The 23,927-nt window shown below is 34.9% G+C and overlaps 4 protein-coding genes across 28 annotated transcripts in view; 2 read left to right on the top strand and 2 right to left on the bottom strand.

The window, feature by feature from the left end:
* si:ch211-166a6.5 overlaps window positions 1–8,139 on the top strand; it is a 69,230-nt gene extending 61,091 nt beyond the window's left edge. Inside the window, exons 22-28 of the mRNA XM_073910878.1 lie at window positions 396–476; window positions 1,063–1,188; window positions 1,278–1,387; window positions 4,459–4,552; window positions 4,633–4,758; window positions 5,097–5,170; window positions 7,591–8,139. Coding sequence (XP_073766979.1) covers window positions 396–476; window positions 1,063–1,188; window positions 1,278–1,387; window positions 4,459–4,552; window positions 4,633–4,758; window positions 5,097–5,170; window positions 7,591–8,017 — 1,038 coding nt within the window. The 3' untranslated portion in view covers window positions 8,018–8,139. The remainder of the gene's footprint in view (window positions 1–395; window positions 477–1,062; window positions 1,189–1,277; window positions 1,388–4,458; window positions 4,553–4,632; window positions 4,759–5,096; window positions 5,171–7,590) is intronic.
* The window catches only part of myl2b (myosin, light chain 2b, regulatory, cardiac, slow), a 271,503-nt gene that overhangs the window by 150,742 nt on the left and 96,834 nt on the right, over window positions 1–23,927 (bottom strand). The window lies entirely within an intron of this gene.
* Window positions 4,963–20,225, bottom strand: srrd (SRR1 domain containing). 15 transcript variants are annotated; one of them, XM_073909846.1, is made up of 8 exons: window positions 17,927–18,260; window positions 17,310–17,350; window positions 13,418–13,572; window positions 11,424–11,522; window positions 11,188–11,339; window positions 11,041–11,086; window positions 9,866–10,063; window positions 4,963–5,205 (listed from the first exon to the last, which is right to left on the bottom strand). In XM_073909846.1, the coding sequence occupies exons 1-7, from the start codon at window positions 18,064–18,066 to the stop codon at window positions 9,872–9,874; spliced, it is 825 nt and encodes a 274-aa protein (XP_073765947.1). In that variant the 5' UTR covers window positions 18,067–18,260; the 3' UTR covers window positions 4,963–5,205; window positions 9,866–9,871.
* Window positions 22,134–23,927, top strand: part of rad9b (RAD9 checkpoint clamp component B) — a 105,502-nt gene continuing 103,708 nt past the window's right edge. For 7 of the 11 annotated variants that reach the window (XM_073909660.1, XM_073909662.1, XM_073909659.1 and 4 more), the window contains exons 1-2: window positions 22,134–22,397; window positions 22,501–22,571. In XM_073909660.1, the coding sequence (XP_073765761.1) occupies window positions 22,364–22,397; window positions 22,501–22,571 (105 nt within the window). In that variant the 5' untranslated portion in view covers window positions 22,134–22,363. The remainder of the gene's footprint in view (window positions 22,398–22,500; window positions 22,572–23,927) is intronic. The other 4 variants (XM_073909667.1, XM_073909668.1, XM_068222986.2 and 1 more) reach the window with 3 other exon arrangements.

The raw sequence follows: 23,927 nt of genomic DNA, 5'->3' as shown, positions 1-23,927 counted from the left end.
ATTTTGTTTTTGAGTATTTTTCTCATTTTGTTTCTCATTAGATTGGATAAAGAAAATTATTTGCATTTATACATTTTATAATGAATGCAATATTTAAAAATAAACAATATTAAATCTTTATATTTATGAAGGGATTTAAAAAAAAACTAGTATGTGTTGCATTTTTATATGTCCACATTTAATTCAAAAATTATAATGCATGCCAGCATTTAGTTTATAAGGAGTATTGCTCGAGTATTGTTTCTCATAAGATTGCGATGATGAAAATGTTTTGCATTTAAGTAAGCCAAAGGCAAAATGGTCTTACTTTATTGAATTATGCACTCAAAACAAACCTATTTGTCAATCTATTAGTTCATCACTGTTTTCCATGTCTGTCCTATAATCTCTTGTAGGCTCGCAGTGTTCAGCTGAGGGTCGTGATCATCAGTGAAAGAGTTCTGGGCTTCGATCATCCCAACACCATTCAGCAATACGTGAGTCTCAATCAACAAATGCATGCTCTTCTCCTTCATCATCTAAGTCCTTCATAGTTCTCAAACAGTACTTTTAAAGGCTTTTAATCACCTTTTATCTGTAGAATCAGTCATTTGTATAGCCTGGGGGCTTATCCACATCAATTTGGAGTCCCTTAAGACTCTATTCTTAGCCCAATGCTGTTTTTCTTGTATATGCTCCCATTATGGTTCATCCTCAAGAAATATAGCATTTTGTTTGGCTGCTTTGCAAATGACACTCAAATTGACCTGCTATTAAAACAGAAACATAATATTTTTATAGCCTTATTAGCTGCTTTTGATCTGGGCTCTTTGCTTCTCAATATTAGTGGATTAATTAACCCAAAACTGTTAGCTACAGTATAAGCTACCAAAACAAAACATCATCAAACAACCAACTTTTTTCCTGCTTTTTAAAATCTTTTATTTTCTAGCTTATTCATTTTATTTTATTTATTTTCTTGACATTTTTCTTTGTAATAGGGGTTTGGATTGGGATTTTAAACTTAACAACTCAATAATACAGTAAGCTAAGGTTTGTTTAATGTATTTCTTCGGTTTCCAGGTGTTATTAGCGGTGTATCTGTATGCCGGTGGTGAAGCGGCTCTGGCTCAGCGATGTCTTTATCGAGCCAAAGTCCTCCTGCTGACGATTCATGGAGGAGATCATCCGTACACTGCAGTCATTGATGTAAACATCAGCAAATGTCATCTCATTACTGTAATCTCATACTGAAATACTGGTCTGACTGCTGACGCTTGTGTGTTTTCCTCTGTCAGGCTTCTCTGGGATTGATGCTTCAGGGAGAGCAGTCATTACAGTTTCTCCAGAACGCACTGAAGATCAGCCAGTCCTTCAGAGGAGACGCAGATCTCACAACTGCTCTCATGTAAGACACCGAACACCATTTAATCAGGAGTCAGAAAGAAATGGAGATGTGTTGTGACTTCTAAAGTGGCAATGCAAGCACTGGTTATGTTTCGAAATAGAAAATCCAAATTATGAGTATAATGCACCTTATTTTAACCTCCTAGGGCTGGAGTGGCCACATATGTGGACAGCACATTTTAGCTCTTAAGTGGCTATTAAAAATACTTTGAACGTTTTTTATTTTGTAACAGACATACAGTGTCATCCTGCAACTGTTTTGAAGCATATGAAATATCCCAAACCCTATTTTTAACTGTCCAAAATGGGGAAAAAATGTTGTTTTTACTCTCTGATTGTCAAAGCAAGTTCAAAAGAAATTCTATGTTATATATTAGGGATGTTACGGTATTGTAAATACCGTCGTACCGCAATATTAATTTTTTTCGATATTACCGAAGTCGCATGACTCGGTAAAACTACAGGTCTTCTGAGAAAATTTGCTCAGGCGAATGAAGCGAACGGGAGGTAGCGAAAACTACAATTCCCATCAGCCCATGCTTGACCATCATCCCTTGCGGTCTGTTGTCGCTACAGATCCAGTAATGCGGAAATGGAGTGTGCTGCTAGAAGCGGGGAGGAAAAAGAGCTGGAAAACTCTAAAGCGGGTGTTGTCGCGGCGCGCGTACTGAATAGCGGTGTTGTCGCGCGAGTTCTTATCAGCTGTTTTGCCGCGCGCGTACTGAATAGCGGTGTTGTCGCGCGAGTTCTTATCAGCTGAGTTGTCGCGCGCGTACTGAATAGCGGTGTTGTCAGCACACTGTTCAGATTGATGCAGACATGAGACCTCTATCTTACTCATGGTTTGTCCTCTCAAGTGGGGGAAAGACAATGCACAACGTTACCCACTGCTGTCAACCTGGGCCAAGTCATATCTCTCTTGTCCCAGAAACCTCAGTCCCAAATGAGAGGGTTTTTTTTCTGTTGCAGGGGACATTGTAAATGCCCAGAGATACCAGCTTTTACCAGATTATATTTATATGATAATTTTCCTTTAAACCCATCTCTATCTAAGTAAGTGAGTGAGTGATTAAATGTTGAATGTGATGAGTTTTCAACACTACTAAATTGAAACTTAATTTTTTTACATGGTTTAATAATTTTTTGTTATTAAAATTGAAGTTCCTGTTTCAAAGCTTACAGATAGATGGCTAATTTGTATGTCATTGACACTTTTGACACTTTTTTGGAGTATTTTCATAAGTTTTATTTTTTCCTGTAAATGATTTAATAAATACCGTACCGTGACATTCATACCGAGGTATTACCGTACCGTGAAATTCTGATACCGTTACATACCTATTATATATGCATTAAAAACAGTCAGGAAAAAGTGTTTTATGTAAATTGGGACCACGAAGCCACATATAGGTGAAGTCAGAATTATTAGCCCCCCTAAATTATTAGAGCCCCTGTTTATTTTTTTCCCTATTTCTGTGTAATGGAGGGAAGATTGTTTCAGCACATTTCTAAGCATAATAGTTTTAAAAACCTATTTCTAATAACAGATTTATTTTATCTTTGCCATGATGACAGTGAATAATATTTTACTAGATATTTTTCAAGACACTTCTATACAGCTTAAAGTGACATTTAAAGGCTTAACTAGGTTAACTAGGCAGGTTAGAGTAATTTGGCCAGTTATTGTATAACGATGGTTTGTTATAAAGATTATCGAAAAAAAATAGCTTAAAGGGGCTAATAATTTTGTCCCAAAAATGGTTTTTAAAAAATTAATAACTGCTTTTATTCTAGCCGAAATATAACAAATAAGACTTTCTCCTGAAGAAAAACCATTATCCGACATACTGTCAAAATTTCCTTGCTCTGTTAAAAATCATTTGGGAAATATTTAAAAAAAAGAAGAAAAAAATCAAAAGGGGGCTAATATTCTCACTTCAACTGTATGTAGATTTGTGGACATCATTTTTTTTCTAAAAGTATGTCATATCAAACGATGATACTTAGATTTTTATTCTAATTAGGTTCCAATGAGTCCAAATAGCAAAGAGAAATTAAAAATGCATGTAAAAAACACCTTGGGCCTTAAATGTTAATTAAATAAATGTTTATGTCTCACATACAAGGCTATACCACAATGCATTGCAATGTGCACAGTGAAAAGAATAATTAAAGTTTGACAAAGTATGACTCAAAACTAAAGGCATCGACAAAAAAAGTTACTTTTTTACTCACTGACATTTACTTTCACATTTAATTCTAAAACTATAATGCATCAAGTTGTGTTTAAATTCCAGCTGACATTAGAATATTTAATATTTAGAATAGTAAATATTATTTAGAAGATGTAAATACAAATTATTTGATATAGAAGAACATATATTAGTCATTTCAAATGCATATATATATATATATATATATATATATATATATATATATATATATATATATATATATATATATTTATTATTATTATTATTATTTGCCATTTTATGCTTGGCTTTTGGTATTAAAATAGCAATAGACATGACAATAAATATATATATATATATATATATATATATATATATATATATATATATATATATATATATATATATATATATATATATTTTTTTTTTTTTTTTTTTTTGCTATTTTATGCATGGGTTTTACATATATATATATATATATATATATATATATATATATATATATATATATACATACATACATACACACACAAACACACACACACATATATATATATATATATATATATATATATATATATATTTATTTATTTATTTTTATTTATTTTTTTGCCATTTTATGCATGGCTTTTGGTATTAATATAGCAATAGACATGACAATAAATAAATATATATATATATATATATACATACACACACACACACACACATATATATATATATATATATATATATATATGTGTGTGTGTGTGTGTGTATGTATATATTTATATATTATATTTATATATAAATATAATATTTACTTTTGTCAGGTAGTGTATTGTGCAGCTCTAATTTGAAGCAGGAGTTGTGTTTAAAGTATTTTGGGTTTGTTTTTCAGTCACCACCTGCTGGCTCAGAGACTGTGTGTGTCTGGCGACTACAGACAAAGCATGAACCACGAGAAAGAGGCTCACAGCATCTTCCAGAACAAGGTCCACATTTAAGCCCCAGTGCTGAATTTCTGCTTTTAAAAACATGCCGGTGTTCTGACTGTGTTTGTGTACCGAGACAGTGCGGTGAAGATCATCCTCAAACTAAATGCAGCTCAGACTTCCTGAGGAACATCACCCAGCAGGCCGTGCGTGTGGAGCGCTCCATCCGACAGGGAGGAGCAGAGGCATCCGAAACACCGCCAGAGGTACAAATGAGGGCAAAATGATTAGCCCTCCTATGCAATATTTTCCTATACAGTATTTCCTATAATATTTTCCCTTTTTATTTGTTTTGTTTTGGATAGAATACAAGCATTTTTAAACCATTAAAACCAATATTATTAGCCCCAATACGCTATTTTTTTCGTGTAGAAATGTGTTGAAAGAAATCTTTCCATTAAACAGAAATTGGAGAAAAATATATACAGGAGGTCTATTTATTCTGATTTAAACAGTAAATTCAGCTGCAAAATAATCTTCATTAGAGCCGACGTATGGAGACTTGCTCATTTTAACATGTGCTTTATTTCTGTTCTGTCTGCAGGGTTTGTTTCCTTCTCAGGACACGACGCTGGAGCAGCTCGCTCTGGTCAACGGCATACTCAAGACTTCATACAGGTGAACGCACACTTTTAGGATTACTTGTGAGATTCCTGTCAAAATAATTGCATTTACAGAAAATTATATAAATGAAGAGTTTTCAAAAACAGATCAATATTTTTTTTTTTGCAATTGAACTCTTCAATACTGTATGTATACAATACATACAATCAATACAATGTAAAACATAATATCTGAAAATGGCTAAAATCAGTTTTTGCAAATCCAGTAAACTCTTCATCCATTTATTTATTTATTTATTTAGCACAATACATCGTCACTTTATAAAAACACAAGTTTGCACTAAGAAAATAATTTACAACATATTTGTAGCATATTAAAATCCTAAGTGTTTTCAAAATCCAAACAATTTATAAATATACAGTGGAAGTCAGAATTATTAGCCGCCCTTTAATTTTTTTTTCTTTTTGAATTATTTCCCAAATGATGTTTAACAGAGCAAGGACATTTTCACAGTTTGTCTGATAATATTTTTTCTTCTGGAGAAAGGCTTATTTGTTTTGTTCCGGCTAGAATAAAAGCAGTTTAAAATTTTTATGAACCATTTTAAGGTTAATATTATTAGGCCCTTTAGGCTTATTTTTTTCTCGATATTCTACAGAACAAACCATCGTTATACAATAAATTGCCTAATTACCCTAACCTGCCTAGTTAACCTAATTAACCTAGTTAAGCCTTTAAATGTCACTTTAAGCTGTACAGAAGTGTCTTGAAAAATATCTAGTCAAAAATTATTTACTGTCATCATGGCAAAGATAAAAGAAATCAGTTATTAGAAATGACTAGTTATTAGTTATTGAAACTATCATGATTAGAAATGTGTCGAAAAATATCTTCTCTCCGTTAAACAGAAATTGGGAAAAAATAATAATAATATTATAATTCATACACACACACACACACACATATATATATATATATATATATATATATACAGTGTTCAGCATATATAAGTACACTCCTCACAAGTCTTACATTTATATTTTTAATAGGAAGCTAAACACCATAATGTTTGTGCATATACATTAGATTAGTCACAACTGAAGCCAAATCTGGATCCAACAAAATAACTTGCAACTAACGGTCCAAAAACTCATGCAGCCAAATATATATGTTACAGAAAAATCTTAAATACAAATTTAAAGAAGAGGAAAAAACAAGAGAAGCAAAATCTTGAAAAATGTATTTGAAATTTTGTAGGTTGTGATTTATTATTATTATTTTTTTATTATTTTTATTTTTTGCAATGTTTTGCATTAATTTAATTGTATTATCTTTCAGTTTCTAAATATGTTTGGTGACTAAAATATTATTTTAATAAAAATATCTGTTCAATAAATCTGTTTGGTTTAAATGCACCGAAATACATAGCCTATATTCACTGAGAAATGGAGAAAAATATTCATTTTCAAAATGGGCTGTACTCAATTATGCTGAGCACTGTAAATATTTATTATAGCTGTAGAAAAAAATTAAGCGACCACTTTCTCAATTTCTGTTAGTTTTTTAGGATTTATAGTTATGTTAATGTTAGGTAAAATGTCATTTTTGTTTTATTCGGTACACTTGCTGACATTTCTTCCAAATTATATAAACATTTTTAAAGCATTTTTGGTGCCATGTTTCAGACATTTGAATTATTCTTGGACAACACGAATTCAGTATTTGGTGGATTTTTATGACAATATATGTAATTCTGACTAAATGGCTCTATATTATTCTATACTAAATGGCTAATATATAATACCGTGATGTAATTTAAAACTTTAAATAAAATCTCTACTCATCAGTGGTGATTAATAGAGTTGAGCTGTAGCATAAATTATATAGTAGTTAATTATTAAACGTCCCGTGAAAATTTAAATAACATTTTTTTAGATGTTAGTATCAGTATGTTATCTATAAGCAGATATAAACATCCAAAAACTTGCAGTTTGTCACGTCTGCCTAAATAGATCGACTATATTTTCACCTCATACTTCAGTTTCTCATCAAATCTTGACCAATCAAATGCTCTCTAGTGTCTGACATGCCCCGCCCCTTTCAAAACATTTCTCATTTGCTTTTCATTTGATCTCTGATAAAACCTAAATGCTATTGGCTGTTTTAATAAAGAGGAGGAGCTATGTTATGTCCCACCCTCATCATGTTTCAGTTGAGATTACGTCAAAAACGTTGAATAAAAATGGCCATTACAAAGCACTTCAGGGGACATTTAATGTTAACTACTGTATATAGTACTATCAATAGACTTATTATATATACATGTTGTATTTGTTATAATTTACATTAGTATGCATTCAGACAACATTCTGCCATCTCCAATCGATAACTGCAGAACTTTTAGGATTTGATTATATATATAAATCATTGTAGTTGATGGATACGGCTGAATGCTTTTATCATTGTCGCTTAAGCACAAGAATGATGGAGTTTAAAGAGAAACTGAAAGAGAAGAAAGCAGCAGAAGAGGCAGAAAAGACCAAACAGGAGTCAGCCAATGAGAACCAAGCTTCAGAGCCGTCAGCCAATAAGGGAGAGGCTACTGATGACAGAGAACAGGCTAACGGAAATGCAGAATGCCAAACTACAGGAGATGAGGCTTCAGAGGAAACGGATCACACACACATGAACTGCCAGATGGAGTCCCACATGCACAACGGAGTCTCCAAATCTGAAAACGAGGAGGAGAAACGCCAATCTGACATCACTAATGGAATTCCACCCCAGAGCCAATCAAAATCAAGCATCACTATGATGTCACCGAGTGAAGCGCAGACAGAATCAGCAGTGGTGAATGGGAAAGAGTGTGTTGTGAATGAAGAGAAACCGGTTGAGGAATGAAAGTTTGAAGACCAGTTCAGTTTTTTTTACCTGCAGTATAACACAAAAGTCCAAATCACAATCTGTCTCAAAGTCTTAATGTGTTTTGACCAAATAAATTTTCATTTCGGTGTGTGAACATATTTTTGGTCTTGTTTCAGCTTGATTTGGTGATGCTAGCACTAGTAAAAAATGCACTTATTTTAAAGTCAGCGTGAAATGCAAGATATGATTGGGACCATTTCAAAATTCCCAATTACCCTGCTATGCATAAACAAACAATATAAACATTCCTTTTAAATTTCAAATTAAAATATTGTCATTTAAAGCAATTCTACCACATATTGGAAACTGGTCAAAAAAAAAAAAAACATACACACACCTTGTCTCAAAAAAAAAAAAAAAAAAACAAGCAATATATCATACCAAAATAAGACTAATTTCGTACAGGACTAACAGCGCAACCTGTGCATTAGAATAATTCTTTTATTTACTTTCCTTGGCGATGACGTAATGATAACGTATTTATTTTTAGTTGCGTAAAGCCTAAATAAAAATGGTGTTTTGGAATAAAGATATGAGTTTGATCAAAGGTTTACGAGAACTGAAAGACTACAGTGCTTCAAGTTCCAAATAAAAAACTGGACAAAAGGTGGATTGGATTGAATTAATTGAGGTGGGGAAAAAAAAAAAAAAAAAAAAATATATATATATATATATATATATATATATATATATATATAATTTCACCTATTTTCCATATAATTACAAAATATAATTAAAGTTGGAGGTATTTTGACGAAATTCTGACAGAATTTTACGCGGTTTTATATATATATATATATATATATATATATATATATATATATATATATATATATATATAAAGTAAAATTTTATTATATATAAAGTAAAATATATATATAATAAGTTTATTTGTTGTGATTGAAAAATAGGGTTATTAGACCAAATATTTATGTTTTTTAAAAATTCAATACAAAAATAATAAAATACAAAATGATGATAATAATTAAAGTAAAATACAAATAAATATTATACAAATAAATACAAACATGTCGGGAAACTTTTATTTTCAAAATAAAAATGCTTTAAATGACAACATTTTTATTTTAAATTTGGAAGTTTAATAAAACAAAGTGCATCTTGCTCAAAACTAAGTGAATGAGGAAAAAAATCAGTGCTGGGCAGATTAATTAATATAAACTTTTAAAATAAATATAATTCATTAATATTTGGATAAAATTAAAATATTTAAGTTGGTTTTGACAATATATGAGTGTGTATGAATGTATCACACACACCTATATATATATATATATATATATATATATATATATATATATATATATATATATATATATATATATATATATATATATATATATATATATATATATGTATATGTGTATGTATATATATATATATATATATATATATATATATATATATATATATATATATATATATATATGTGTGTGAGTGTGTGTGTATAATGTATATAATACAAATTATATATATATTTTTTTTAAATGTCTATGCAATTTATGTAATGTATATCTTATATATATATATATTGACACGTATCTTATGTCAAAACAAACTTTATTTTGGATTCGATTAACCTTTGCCCAGCACACACAAAAAAAGTTATAAACACTGCAGTATTTCATATAAAAAATACAGATGGGCAAATAACTCACATTATAAGTCCCAAGAAAATTATATAATTTACCAAGAAAAAAGTACACTATACTGAAAATGAATTTTAGTTTTATTTCTTATTGCAAAAATAAAATTAAGACAAGAAATTGTAAATGAACTAGGTAACTATAACAATGTGCGTGACACCTTTCATCAGTCTTTCTCTCTCTGGATGATCTCGAGATCCTGGCAGTGTTGGTACAGTGGCTCTGAAGGCTCAGTCCAGGTGCATTCTGGTAGTTTGTTGAGATTTTCGAGAGGGAACTGAATGAGCGCGGTGTCATTAAACACATCCAGGAATCGCGACGAGCAGGACAGCGGCGTCTCCTCACACACACCGATCATCTGCAAACATCAGCTCAGTCAAGGAAACATCTAAGGGTGCTTTCACACCTACACTTTTGTTTCGGAACGTGTCTCGTTTGCCCAGTTAGCGCGGTTCGATTGGCATATGTGAACAGGGCAATCGCACTCTGTTCCGCGCCAAAGTAATCGCTCCGAGATCGCTTGAGTGAGGTGGTCTCGGCTCGATTGAAACGAACCCTGGAGCGGTTCGATTGCAGTGAGAAAGCGATCCGATCCGAGCGCGGTTACATCACAGTGTTTTATGGATATGTAATAGGCTTACGGCTACATGAAGAGAGAATTATGAGTAGCGCGGGAAGTTTCGCGAGTCTCCAGATGCCCGCAAACGAGTGATGATCTCCGGGTAATCTCGCGTCTCTCTCCCAGTCCTCAAATAGGCATCGTCGCGCATCCTTCTCACCCCTCCCCACCGTGTCTCTCCTCAGACACGTCACGCGCGCGCACCCTGTCAATCACCACCAAACCACCACCTCCTGACAGCTGAGCGGGACGCTGCAAAATAAACCCTGACACTCTGACCAATGTAAGGAGAGTTTACTCGCACGTGACTTGTTTTAGCTCGTTTGGTCCGTTTAGAAACTTTGCAGTCTGAAAGCGAACCGCTCCAAGAGCAAAGAGCAACAATGTAACAATTTTAATCTCTGTTTCGGAACAACTGAATCGATTCACAGGTGTGAAAGCACCCTAAAACTCTCATTTACAAACACAAACTCTTATAACACTTAGTTAAACAGTATAACAGTTGTAATTATAAGAGTTTCATAAGACATGGCATAGATACAACATGTCATTCCAAGGTGAATGACGTTGCATTTAAGTAAAATGTATTATATAACACCTTTCACAGGCAGAAAGTCTCGAAGTGTTTTACAGGAAATGAAACGGGTTAAATTCAAGTTAAAACAGCACAAACGTGAATATTTTGAAACGCTTCATACATTTGAAGGCAAGGATACACGTGAAAGGAAGCTGTAGTCTCTCTCCAATTCCCGTTGAAGCATCCTAAGAACAAAATCCATCATGAATGAGACTAAACTTGCACAATTTAACCTTTTCAATAACAGCATACTGTAAACTGCACGCTGCAGATCACTTGCTCCTACCTCTCTTGAATGCCATTAAAACTGTTGCCAATGATAGTCATTTTTTGCAATGTTCGAGGTGTCCAGTTTCTCCACAGCAAGTTGTTATACAGCGCCTTCCCACAATGCATCAGGTAGAACAGGGTGGGTTGATAAACAGCTCGCTTCCCTTCCTGTTAAAGCAAAGACGAAAAAAGACATAAAAACAAATCTGACAGAAACAAATGACTCTTTATGATCATGGATGAGTGGTGCACCTCATTTTCAGTCAACACCGTGAAGCCGAGCTCTTTGAGAGCATCACACTCTGATGGGGAAAATACAGGATCATACACACAACAACTGCTCACGGGAATCTGGAGGAGATTGAAAAACATCTTAAAGGGACCATATTATGCCTCTTTTTACATTAAGTAAGTCTCTGATGTCCCTAGAGTGTGAAGTTTCAGCTCAAAATATCACAATTCATGCATTATAACTCTTTGAAACTGACCCCTTTAGACTTTGATCCTAATTGTTCCGTTTTGGTGATTGTTGCTTTAAATTCAAATAAGATTGTGCTCTTTTCAAAAGAGGGCGGAGCTACAAAAGCCTGTGTGTCAGCATAGCGGCATATTCAAAAACAATATTAATGTTATCTTTTTGAAAAAAATGAAAATGTCAGAAGAAGGCAGTCTATGAAGATTCCAGTGTTCATTTGTGCATCCTAAAACTCCACATTTTTAATCCTCTAAATCACTGACATTGGGCTCTATTTTGATGGTCCATGCGCAAAACGGAAAGCGCAGGGCGCAAACGCTTTCAGGGCGTGTCAGAATCCATATTTGCTAATTTAAAGATGGGAAAATGCGCTTTGCGCCATGGCGCATGGTCTAAAAGGGTTGAGTTTATTTTCTTAATGAGTTATAGGTGTGTTTTGAGAATAAACCAATTAGAGTCTCATCTCCCATTCCCTTAAGAGTCCGTTGCGTCGCACCATAAGCGCATTTGCTATTTACAGGACGCAAAGTAAGTGTAAGTGGAAAAACTGAGCATTTCACTAGCAAACAGTTAACAGTTACAGTTTTTTAACTGAAAACAGTTAAACAGAGCACTATCGCGCAAGAATGAGAGATAATCTCGTGGATAGGGAAACCTTTATGCACAGACATCAATTAGCCTATAAATAATTAATTTAGTTTGTTAAGTGCAAATATTAGTTTCAAAACTATTTCTAAATTCAGTTCTAATTTCCAGCAAACGAATAAATGAACAATAATAACAAAATGTGCTCAAAAACCTGAGTTATATCCTAAAACACATGCTGTGCCCCATATGATCTAAAACCTGACAGGTGGGCAAATCTAAGCTTGTTTTTAATAAAACAAATATAAATATGGATATAATAAATAATACTGCTAATAATAATAACATTATACAAAAGCAAATTGTTATGAATGAACTGAAAAAGCCTCCCGAGATGAAGAAGACATAAAAGCAGTGATTTTTTATATTTATACAGGCTAGAAAATAATATGTTTTGTAATATTTTAATCCTTTATATTTATATCCTATATCTATTCTTATTATATCCTATTTATAAATCCTTAATACTTAAATTTTTCATATGTAAAGGTATTTGCGTATTGCTCTACATGTTGTGTGTAGGCTATTAAGCAGTAAGCGAGGCGCAACTCTGCGCTGGAGTTTAGTCCGGGTTAGTTTTGGTGTAATGAAAAATCTATTATAGTTTCTCAAAATAGCGACGCGCCAGCGGTCCGCCTCAGAACGCCTCCCTTTTTAGACCAGAACACCTATGGGCGCACATATGAGAGCAAATGCATTTGCTATTTAAAGAGCACGGCACAACGCCTCAAAACCACTTTTGCACCAAGCTGAAACTAGCAAACAAGTATTGCGCCGCGCCTTGCACCAGGTGAATAATAGGGCCCATTATCTTCAGCATGTGAAAACTAATGGCTGACGGCTGCTTCTCACCCAGGGCTGTCTATGCTAATGAGGGAGAGATAGTCACTAATGAGCGGAGCTTTCCCCCGTTGATGACATGTACAAAGAAAAAATGTCAAAGTGTTTCTTGTTGTTATCAAGTGTGATTATAAAAATTTTAAACACCATTAGAGGCTAGTTATATTCACACACTGTTGCCACACAACTGTGTTTAAACCCCTTATAAAAGTGTTTTTTGCATGATCTTAAAGAGGGCCTCCCTTTAAGATGAATGAATAGTACCATTTAAATTAAAGATGTATACCTGCAGTGTTTCTAGAAGCAGCAACAGCATGGCAAGTTGAAATCGAGCTGATACACAAGACTCAAAGTGACCCAAACCATAACAAACACACTGCAGAAGAGACGCATCTTCACTCTGCTCTGAAGTGCTGGAGAGAAGACGCTCGCAGAGGAGATCTGAAGGGGTAAGACAGACATGAGGTGATTAATTAAAAGCTGAACACTTGCATTTTAACATTTATATGAACAGTACTGCTGCTTAATATGTTTTTGAACCATACTATAGTAAAGTGCATTATACTTGTAGCGGAGGCCAGCTTGCGAAGTGCTGTGCAGGTAAACCTCACTCTAACATTTAAAGATGGTCTAGTGACAGACGCTAGAGGCCATGCTTGCTAGAGCCTCCCTGTTAGAGCAACTGACTCCCATACAAAGAATCACCAGTTCGATCCTAGCTCAGAGCGGGTTGGGTGCTGTAGCACTGGTGGGTTATACATGGCAATAGTATCTGGATGCAGCCTTTAAGATGCAAGCTGAGATTGCATCACTCAGCGATGCAGTGTCAGCCACAATGCACTCAAATAGAGCTAGTGACGTCACTGTGATGGGTACACTGTAAGGGTGTCACGATCCTCCAAATCCTTGATTCGATTACATTTTCGATTCTGAAGTCACGATTCGATTTTCGATTATGAATAATTAATTAATTAATGACCAATTAATTATTTGTAGTCTACCGTTTAAACTACCTGACTTGCATGGTCTTTGTTTTACCCATAAACAAATCATACAATAAATGAATAAAGGCAAGATACACACATATTTACCACCTGTCAATCACTTTTTTCTGCGGGACTTGTGAATAGGCAGTGATCTGTGTCGTTATAATGGCGTCGGTAAAAAAGGTGCACAACCAACAGGAACCAGCCAACAGTATCTGAGGTGTTCGCTAAAATGACAAAGTACTTGTGTAAAAGTAAAGATTGAAGCAGTCTACTGATCCGCTGACTGCCTTGACCCGCTGTCTCGAGCGCATGACTGTGTGTGTGTGTGTGTGTGTGTGTGTGTGTGTGTGTGTGTGTGAATGAGTGGGCGGTAGTGAGGAAGGAGGGCTGCTCAGAAATGCTATACGCCAGTGTGGATGTGGATCGTTGTCGTTCTAAAATGCCATTTAAAAACAAAGACAAATTAGTGTAAACACGGCCTGAGGGTGTATTTTTCGCGAGCGGATTTGCAACGGGTGCGGGGAGGAGGATCACGATGCGCCCATCGTCTATCGTCCCAACCGTAATACGTACATAGCAGAGCTTGCAAACAGTTTGTTTTTTTTGTCGACAACACGAACGTTGTCAACATAACTCACTGGAAATCCAAAATGCTTCCACACCGGCGACTTCATTGAAAGAGGAGAGGGTTTAAGCTCTGTCGACGGGTCTCCTGCGTCAGCAGTTTAACAAGCACTTCAACAAGCCTGTTTTTTTTCCGCTTGGCAAGCCAAGCTGACGTGACATGGGGGCGTGGCAGCATCAACGATTCTATTTTTTGATTCGATAATCGAAATTGAGCATAAATTTCAATCGATTTCGATTTAAAATCGAAATCGTGACACCCTTAGTACACTGCAAAAAATGCTTTTATTTAGATTTTTTGTCTTGTTTCGAGTCCAAATATCTAAAAATTCTTATATCAAGAAACATTTTCAGGGCAAGCAAAACATATTGTCTTGTTTTCAGAAATAATATGCCAATATAAAGGGAGTTTTTCCTTGAAACAAGCTAAATAATCTGCCAATGGGGTAAGCAAATCAATCTTGTTTTTCCTTTTGACATTATTGATTATTTTGCTTACTGTTGGGGAATTCATTGTGTCCTGATGAATTTCTGATGAATGTATTACTCTCATTTATATGTTTATTTGAGTGATTTCAGTATTATTATTGTTATTATCTATTGTATTATTACTCATACATGCAGCATTATTATCAGGTATGTGTGCTTTGGTGCTTTGGTAAATAAAAAAGTCATTCTGTGTAAATGCAGTCAGAGATGAGAAGATAAATGAGAAGAGCAGCATTAATGTCACAATGAGGGCTGATTTATGGAAGCAAGGCTAAAAGGACACCTGCGTTCTGTTCTGTAACTCATGATAAGGCACACCTGCACGTGCGCCCACACTCACTTGTACTGACATCTAAAGAATTATGAGTACATATGAACTTCAGCTGAACTTACAGTTGACAGCTTCGTGGACAGTGAACAAGATATATTGTCGAGCATTGTTTTTTGGCTGAGTCAACACTTTTGAAACGGGAAGGAAAGACCTTAACTGGACATGGGGAAGACCCCTGAAAGACCCTGAGATTCTATTGGTGGCGGGCACCTGAGAGATTTAAGAACCCATTAGTGGAGAAGCTAATGGAGGTGTGTAATGTGTAAATTTGGGTGGAGTATTACGACAGAAATGTATTTAAACTGTGTGCAAGCCTATGTTCAGCAGTCACTTGAACAACCTGTCTCTGTTGTTACTGATGCTGTAACAATAAACTGCTTCGTCTAAAGACCTCGGAGATCTCAGACTTTGTCATTTTTTGAAAAGTTTGACTTAGAGACTTAGAATATTTTTGCAGACCTGAATCTTTTTTCCACAACATTACCCCATTGGCAGATTATTTAGCTTGTTTTAAGGGAAAACTCGCTTCATTTTGGCATATTATATCTTAAAACAAAACAGTATGTTTTGCTTGTCTAGAAAATTCTTCTTGATTTAAGAGTTTTTATATATTTGGATAAGAAACAAGACAAAAAAATCTAAGTAAGAAAAGCATTTTTTTGCAGTGTAGGGTTAGGGGTGGGGTTAGGTGAGCCCATTAAAAGCATTGGATGCAGCTCAGATTGCACTGGATCAGGTCTGCATCCAGACCCCTCTCTTTTATCGGGGCTCGTCTGGGATGGGAGTGAGGTTTAGGGGGGTGAGTGTAACGGAGGCCGGCTAGCGAAGTGCTATGCAGGTAAACCTCACTCCTCTTGACGTTTAAAGGAGCGACAGATGCTAGAGGCCATGGTCTTTAGCCTCCTTGGTAGAGCAACTGACTCCCATCCAAAGAATCCTAGCTCAGACCGGGGTGGGTGCAGTAGGTACAGTGGGTTACAGGTGTATATATTAAAGCATTTTACAACTCTCCGTTAATGAATTTTACGGCATACTGTAGTATTAACTACCCTGAACTGATAAACTGTAATAAATGCTGTAGAATACTTTAGTTTTTACTACGGTAAACTGTGGTGTGTTGTAGTGCGATACATAATTGTAGAAAATATATTAAAGATTTTATATAGTTGTATTTCTATAGGGCAGCGCGGTGGCTCAGTGGGTAGCAATGTCGCCTCAGAGCAAGAAGGTCGCTGGTTTGACCCCCAGCTGGGTGAGTTGGCATTTCTGTGTGGAGTTTGCATGTTCTCCCCTTGTTTGCGTGGGTTTCCTCCGGGTGCTTCGTTTTCCCCCACAGTCCAAACACATGCGCTATAGGTGAATTGGGTAAGCTAAAATTGTCCGTAGTGTATATGTGTGAATGAGTGTGTATGGGTGTTTCCCAGTAATGGGTTGCAGCTGAAAAGGCATACACTGCATAAAACATAAGATGGATAAGTTGGCGGTTCATTTCTCAGTGGCGACCCCTGATTAATAAAGAGACTAAGCCGAAAATAAAATGAATGTATTTCTGTAGCAGCTATATATATCATTACCACAGCATATTAAATCAAGTTCATTCATTTGTCTTGTCGGCTTAGTCCCTTTATTAATCCGGGGTCGCCACAGCGATCAAGTACTTTACTATAATACAGTAAAAAACACAGTAATGTTTATATGATATTACTATAGTTTTCTATTTTGTGTGGATAGCTGTAATTCAACACCTTTCCATTCCATCCAGAAGGTTTCTCCTCTCAGTTCATTCCTGTAAAGGAGAATGAACATTTATGAGTTTATAAAATACTGTTTTCAGATGCTAATGTCACAGTACTGAATAATTACCAGATTTACGTAGTTTCTTATTAGCATGGCCCCTGCTGAAACATCCAGCTTAAACCAGCCTAGGATGGTTGGCTGGTTTTAGCTGGTCGACCAGTCTGGTTTTAGAGGGGTTTTGGCCACTTAAAGGCTGGTTTTAGCTGGACAGGCTGGGAGATGACCAGATAAAACCTGCTTGACTAGCCTAGCCAGGCTGGGACCCCAGCCAAAACCAGCTATGTCCAGCTTAAACCAGGATGGTCAAGCTGGTTTTAGCTGGTCACTTTCCAGCCTGACCAGCTAAGACCAGGCTGGAAATGGCTGAAAACCAGCCTGAAAGGGGCCAAAACCCCTTTAAAACCAGACTGGTCGACCAACTAAAACCAGCCAACCATCCAAGGCTGGTTTAAGCTGGATTTTTCAGCAGGGGGGACTATGATATATGCTAAAATACTATATTATTTAATCTAACCGTGTCAATACTTGGATTGTTCAAGCGTAATAAAAGCAGATAGACCCTCACATGCCGTGTATTATCTTCTGTTGGTCTATTTTGCAGTCAGAATCCTGCTGAGAGTCTAGTTTTGGGTTTAACACTTGTTTTCCTCTTCTTGCAGCTCCTTTACGACGCCCTGCGACCTGCCAGCCTTCATTACAAGCCATTACTGCAAAAACTCCTCAAAACTCAGACGATTTTACAGTCAGACGGCTCGAAGTGCTTCATCAAAAAAGCAAGAACTATCCGGCCTCCTTATAAACATATTTTGTATTTTATAGGTGTGAAAATTCTCTTATAAAATCGTTCATATTTACACCGAACACCATATGAGTGTTTTGTGTTACATATAAATGTTTCCGTTGGAACGCTGTTCTCTGAATTTTCAGTTCCTTCCCTACTAGATTTTTAACTTATTCGCTAAACATAATAGCATTTGTTTACTTTCGATAATTAAATGTCTGTTTATGCCAACTGTGTCGTTAACATTATACAAACATGTTTTTAAAAATTCCATATATTCCAAAAACTCTATATACAGGATAGTTTGCTGTTTTTACATTATTGTTGTTAATATTATTGGTTGTTTATAGTGTACTTTCTGGCACTACAAATCATGAAACTATCATGATCGACTCCTTTCAAAGATGTGGATTGTAAAAAAAGATGTGGATTATACACGATAAAAAAATGCTGGGTTGTTTTAAGCCAATCTTTGTCAAACATAGAGAAACACAACTGTTGGGTCAATTAGTGTCATTAAAATTTATTTTTTTCCCTTTTAAACTTTATGAAGAAGATAAGGTAATTATCCTGGCTGCACATTGATTATATCAGAGTTGCCAACTCTCACGCATTTGGCGTGAGAGTCACGTAATTGACCGTATTCTCACGCCACACATCACTTTTCTCACGCAGTAAAATCATCTCCGTGAAATATTTATTCCGTTACAATAAAGACGGTTGTAAAGACGTTTATCATTATATAAAGATGTTATTCTCTCTGTGGAACCGAACCAACACTGGTGAAAGCAATAATCAAAAACAAACTGACGCATGCGCGCAGAAAACATACCAGCGCGCCTCTCGCACCGCTCCTTTTTTATTATACAAAATAAAAATTAAATGTAAAAAAAAAAAAAAAAAAATATATATATATATATATATATATATATATATATATATATATATATATATATATATATATATATATATATATATACATATATAAACAAAAAAGTTAGCTATGTTATTTAATTATAAAACTACAAAAAATTTAAAAACTTTATTATAATAAAAAACATAGACCTACACATATATAAATAAATACTAAAACTAACTAAATAAAGCTATATAGAAATATTAAAAGAATTAATGTTAAATGTTAAAATTAAATGTAATTATATTAAATGTATATTCATAGAATTTATATTTATAAAAATAAACCGAAAAACATTCAAATTTTACAAATCACAATAAAATAATAATTTAGTTTAAATTAATTGATTTTATTATTTACATTTATACATACATATATACAATTGAAATAATACCGGTCTGCATTATGAACGAGTCAGTGACTCAGCAGGTCAAGAACTTTCAGAATGAATAAAATGTGTGCCTTTTAAAACTTCCCTTTGCTGCCACAATGTGAAAGCAGATGCCAAATAATAATTTATAAATAAATGCATTGCACAAATATCTTTAACTTCATCTCATAGCTTATTTATTAATTTAAGTATATGTCTTAAACTCAAACATTTCTCACCTTTCTACGACAAATCTGACGAGAAACACCTAAGGGGAAAAACCTGAGGCACTACTCGAAGCTCTAAAAGATAATATTCACCAAATGAAATGCAACCGGAGCAGTTTTGTGGACTCTCTCTGTCACTCATTATCCTGTTCTCTCCTGTCATGCCAAAATAAATGAAAGCCCGTCTGGCAGCGTCCACTCCAGCCATAACTCACCCTATATCTGTTGTCAAGCATCTAAAAATACAGCTCCTGAGATGAAGAGCATCTGACAGTCAGGGCTAAAGATGAAACTTCTGCTCAGACAATGATCTGAGGACAGCAGCGATGTTTACGAGCGAGCTAAATGCTGCATTGTGTAACTCAATGGTAGAGACGCCACTGTTACTTCATATGTGCTTAAATATCTCTCTGAAATCACGCAAAGACTTTCAAAGTGCGTAAAAGAGTAAGAGTTGAGCATGATACGACGTGAATACTAGTTAGCGCCCATAGCTTTATACATTAGATGTCGCCTACCCTGGTGTTGTCTATTGGAAGGAATGCGTCAATAGAGCCGCCATTTTAGTACAGGGTAGCGCTCCTTTGAAATGAACGCTTTTACATGAACGCCATCTAGCGGTCACATAACCTAATGACTAAATATCATGACAACTTGATCAACTTCTTTTATAAATATATATGATTTGACATTACTTTTTTTCTCACCACCACACTGGTCTTTTTCACAAGACAAAATTTTGTTGTTGGAAACTGTATTTTATATACTTAAATTTGACTTTTGCATGCTAAAAGTTCTTGAGTAAGAGACGTTTTACTTGATATGGGTCGTTAAAAAAACTCCCTATGATGGATGTAGCCTATACCTGCTGTAGTCAACCTAAAACCTACAGTAGGTTGACATAAAACCAAAACAACACCCATTTCTTGTCTTAGGACATTTTATTTGGCAAATTTTAAAATAACTAAGTTTATGACATGTTAAATATATAGTATAATTTGCTGGTTTTAAACATACAGAATAACAATAATAAATATAGTTATGAAACAACCATAACATAACACCAAATGTTGACTAATGAAGGTGCATTTATAACAACTATTTATTTGTAAGACTACTATTGTCAAACCATGTTGCACACAAATGCATTCAACAGACTTATATGACAGTGCATTGCTGTAGAGGAAAAATAAAACACGAGACAGGTGTTTAGAAAGAATATAGTTTATTTAGTTTGACATGCAAACTTATCTAAACAAGACACACTTTCAGAAATGCGCGCGCTTGTGAATATAACCCGCGGTTGTCTTCATTTGTTGTCTTCAATAGTCCTTCTTTGCTCAACAACTCAGCTGAAAAACAAAGCAGATCATTACTACAGTCGACATAGAGCAAAGAGCATAGAATTACCAAGAGGCGACACTCTACAATTTGGGAAACAATACCGCGCTTTTTGAATACATTAAATAAAAACAAAGCAGCTGCTTTCCATCGCGACAGCAATGACGAGCGATCGCTATCACTTCAAAATGGCGGAATCCGGGTCTGTTGCTCTTGGTCATTCTAAGCTCTTTGCATAAAGTTAAATCATAACAGTTACCATGGTTTCTATTTCAAACTACAGTAAACTAAAGTTTGAAACTATAGTTTAAAATAGAAGATAAGTGGGCCTCGCTTTTCCCACCCACCATAACCCTCGCAGCGAGGTCCCACTACCGGCCCCCCGTGTTTCCCTGAGGGTCCTCGGGGGTTGTTTGCTCCCTGCCTAGGGCTCAAAGGCCGCCTCGCCCCAGGGAGTGCACGAGAAGACCGGGCGCCAGGCCGTGCCAGTATTCACTGGATGTTGCTCGGCGGCACATTTCGAGCAACAAACACGTAATGTTCTTCGCGATATTGCGTTTATGTACGCAAACCGCAAGGAACTACAGCACAGACGGGACTTCGTGAGATTGGCGTGGGTCCACTCGTAACGTCGGTATTGAACTTACCTTGGTCAAGTACAAGCAGCTACACCGGGCGAACTGACAACGCTGACAGAAAGCGCACGAGCTTTATAGGAATGCATATGCAAATTGTTACAAGGCACGTCACTGTTGTCTCGTTGTCATGGCGAGCGCTGAAGAGGGCTCACCTGATTGGAGCACACAGATTCAGGAATCTGCGTCACGGCAAGTTGCCGTCTGCTGTGGACAAAAATATATTAAATATATTCAATATATATTTTTACATTTTTGGTGCTGTGTAATAATCTGAGATGCAGTAGATTATGGAGACAGATGAATGTAATTGGATATATGCCGAGCTAGTGTTGTTCCCATACTTATAAACTTACGGTGAGCGGTTATTGTGAGTTTTTTAATATTATATTATATTATATTATATTATATTATATTATATTATATTATATTATATTATATTATATTATATTATATTATATTATATTATTATTAAAGTTGAAAAACAATACAAATTGAGAATGAAAACAGACTGACCCGCGCTTGTGTTGTTTGTCGGACACTAGAGGGCGCGCGCACTCGCTTCTTTCCCGCTTCGAGGAAATCTGAGGAGATTTTGTTTATACAATTTATACTCTAGATTAACTAAAGTTTCCTTTTAAAATTAGGTTTTTTTGAAAGAACAAAATATAAGTGTTGTCAAACTTTATCGTCTAATCTTCTAGCGGCAAATACTCTACAAGGAAAAATAAAATGAAGTGTGTCATCGAGGGTAATGGCATTAAAGGTAGATTATGACCATTTTATTCAGTAATATCCAAGTAAAACGCCATTAGCCGTTTTTAATTAGTGACCGATGTTACATTATTTGTCTGTTTTCCTTTTTTAAGTCTTTGGCAGAGCAATTCATGCTCTGTCAAGAATTGGCGATGAAATATGGTTGGATCCACTGGAAGATGGGGTTAGTATTGTTGTTAATCTTCAGTATTTACGATTATTTTTGTTTGATAAAGATGTATTATTAGACTAACGTTATTTATAGGTAACATTAACCCAAAATAGCAACACTTTATGTCTTCATCACTGTGTAACTTAGTTAATGTAACATGAAGAAATAATAAACAAATTACACTATCGCCCTCCTCAAATGTTGTAAAAAAGTCTTTAATTATTAGTTCATGTTAACTCATAGTGTGTTGACTAATTTTGCATGCACATGTTGGTTAATAAATGCTGTGCATAATACATTAACATTTACCGATTAAACCTTATTGTAAAGTGTGACCATACATACTGAAAAAAAGAAAAATATATATACAGTTGAAGTCAGAATTATAAGCTTCACTGAATTATTAGCCCTTTGTTTATTTTTTTTCCCAATTTCTGTTTGACGGATAGACTATTTTTTCAGCACATTTCTAAACATGCCTCATTTCTAATAACTGATTTATTTTATCTTTGTCATGATGACAACACATAATATTTGACTAGATATTTTTCAAGACTCTTCTATACAGCTTAAAGTGCCTTTCATTCATTCATTCATTCATTTTCTTTTTGGATTAGTCCCTTTATTAATCCAGGGTCGTCACGAATGAACCGCCAACTTATTCAGCACATTTTTACGCAGCAGATGCCCTTCCAGCCGCATCCCATCTCTGGAAAACATCCACACACACTCATTTACACTCATACACTACGCTTACCCAATTCACCTGTACCGCATGTCTTTGGACTGTGGGGGAAACCGGAGCCCTTGGAGGAAATCCATGTGAACGCAGGGAGAACATGCAAACTCCACACAGAAACGCCAACTGACCCAACCAAGCCTCGAACCAGTGACCTTCTTGCTGTGAGGCGACAGTACTACCTAATGCACCACTGCGTCACCGCTTAAAGTGACATTTAAAGGCTTAACTAGGTTAATTAGGTTAACTAGGCAGGTTAGGGTAATTAGGCAAGTCATTGTATAATGATGGTTTGTTCTGTAGACTATCGAAAAAAATACCTTAAAGGGGCTAATAATTTTGTCCTTAAAATGGTTTTTAAAAGTTTAAAACTGCTTTTATTCTGGCTGAAATAAAACAAATAAGCCTTTCTCCAGAAGAAAAAATATTATCAGACATACTGTGAAAATTTCCTTCCTCTGTTAAACATCATTTTGGGTAATATTTAAAAGAAAAAAAAATTCAAAGGGGCTTATAGTTCTGACTTCAACTGTATATACTGTATATATATATATATATATATATATATATATATATATATATATATATATATATATATATATATATATATATATAATACTGGGACCTTA

The sequence above is a fragment of the Danio rerio genome, chromosome 8 (genome assembly GCF_049306965.1).
Source record: "Danio rerio strain Tuebingen ecotype United States chromosome 8, GRCz12tu, whole genome shotgun sequence".
Taxonomy (NCBI): Eukaryota; Metazoa; Chordata; class Actinopteri; order Cypriniformes; family Danionidae; genus Danio; species Danio rerio.
The sequence above is the reverse complement of the archived record's forward strand: the minus strand, read 5'-3'. Positions and strand labels throughout refer to the sequence as shown.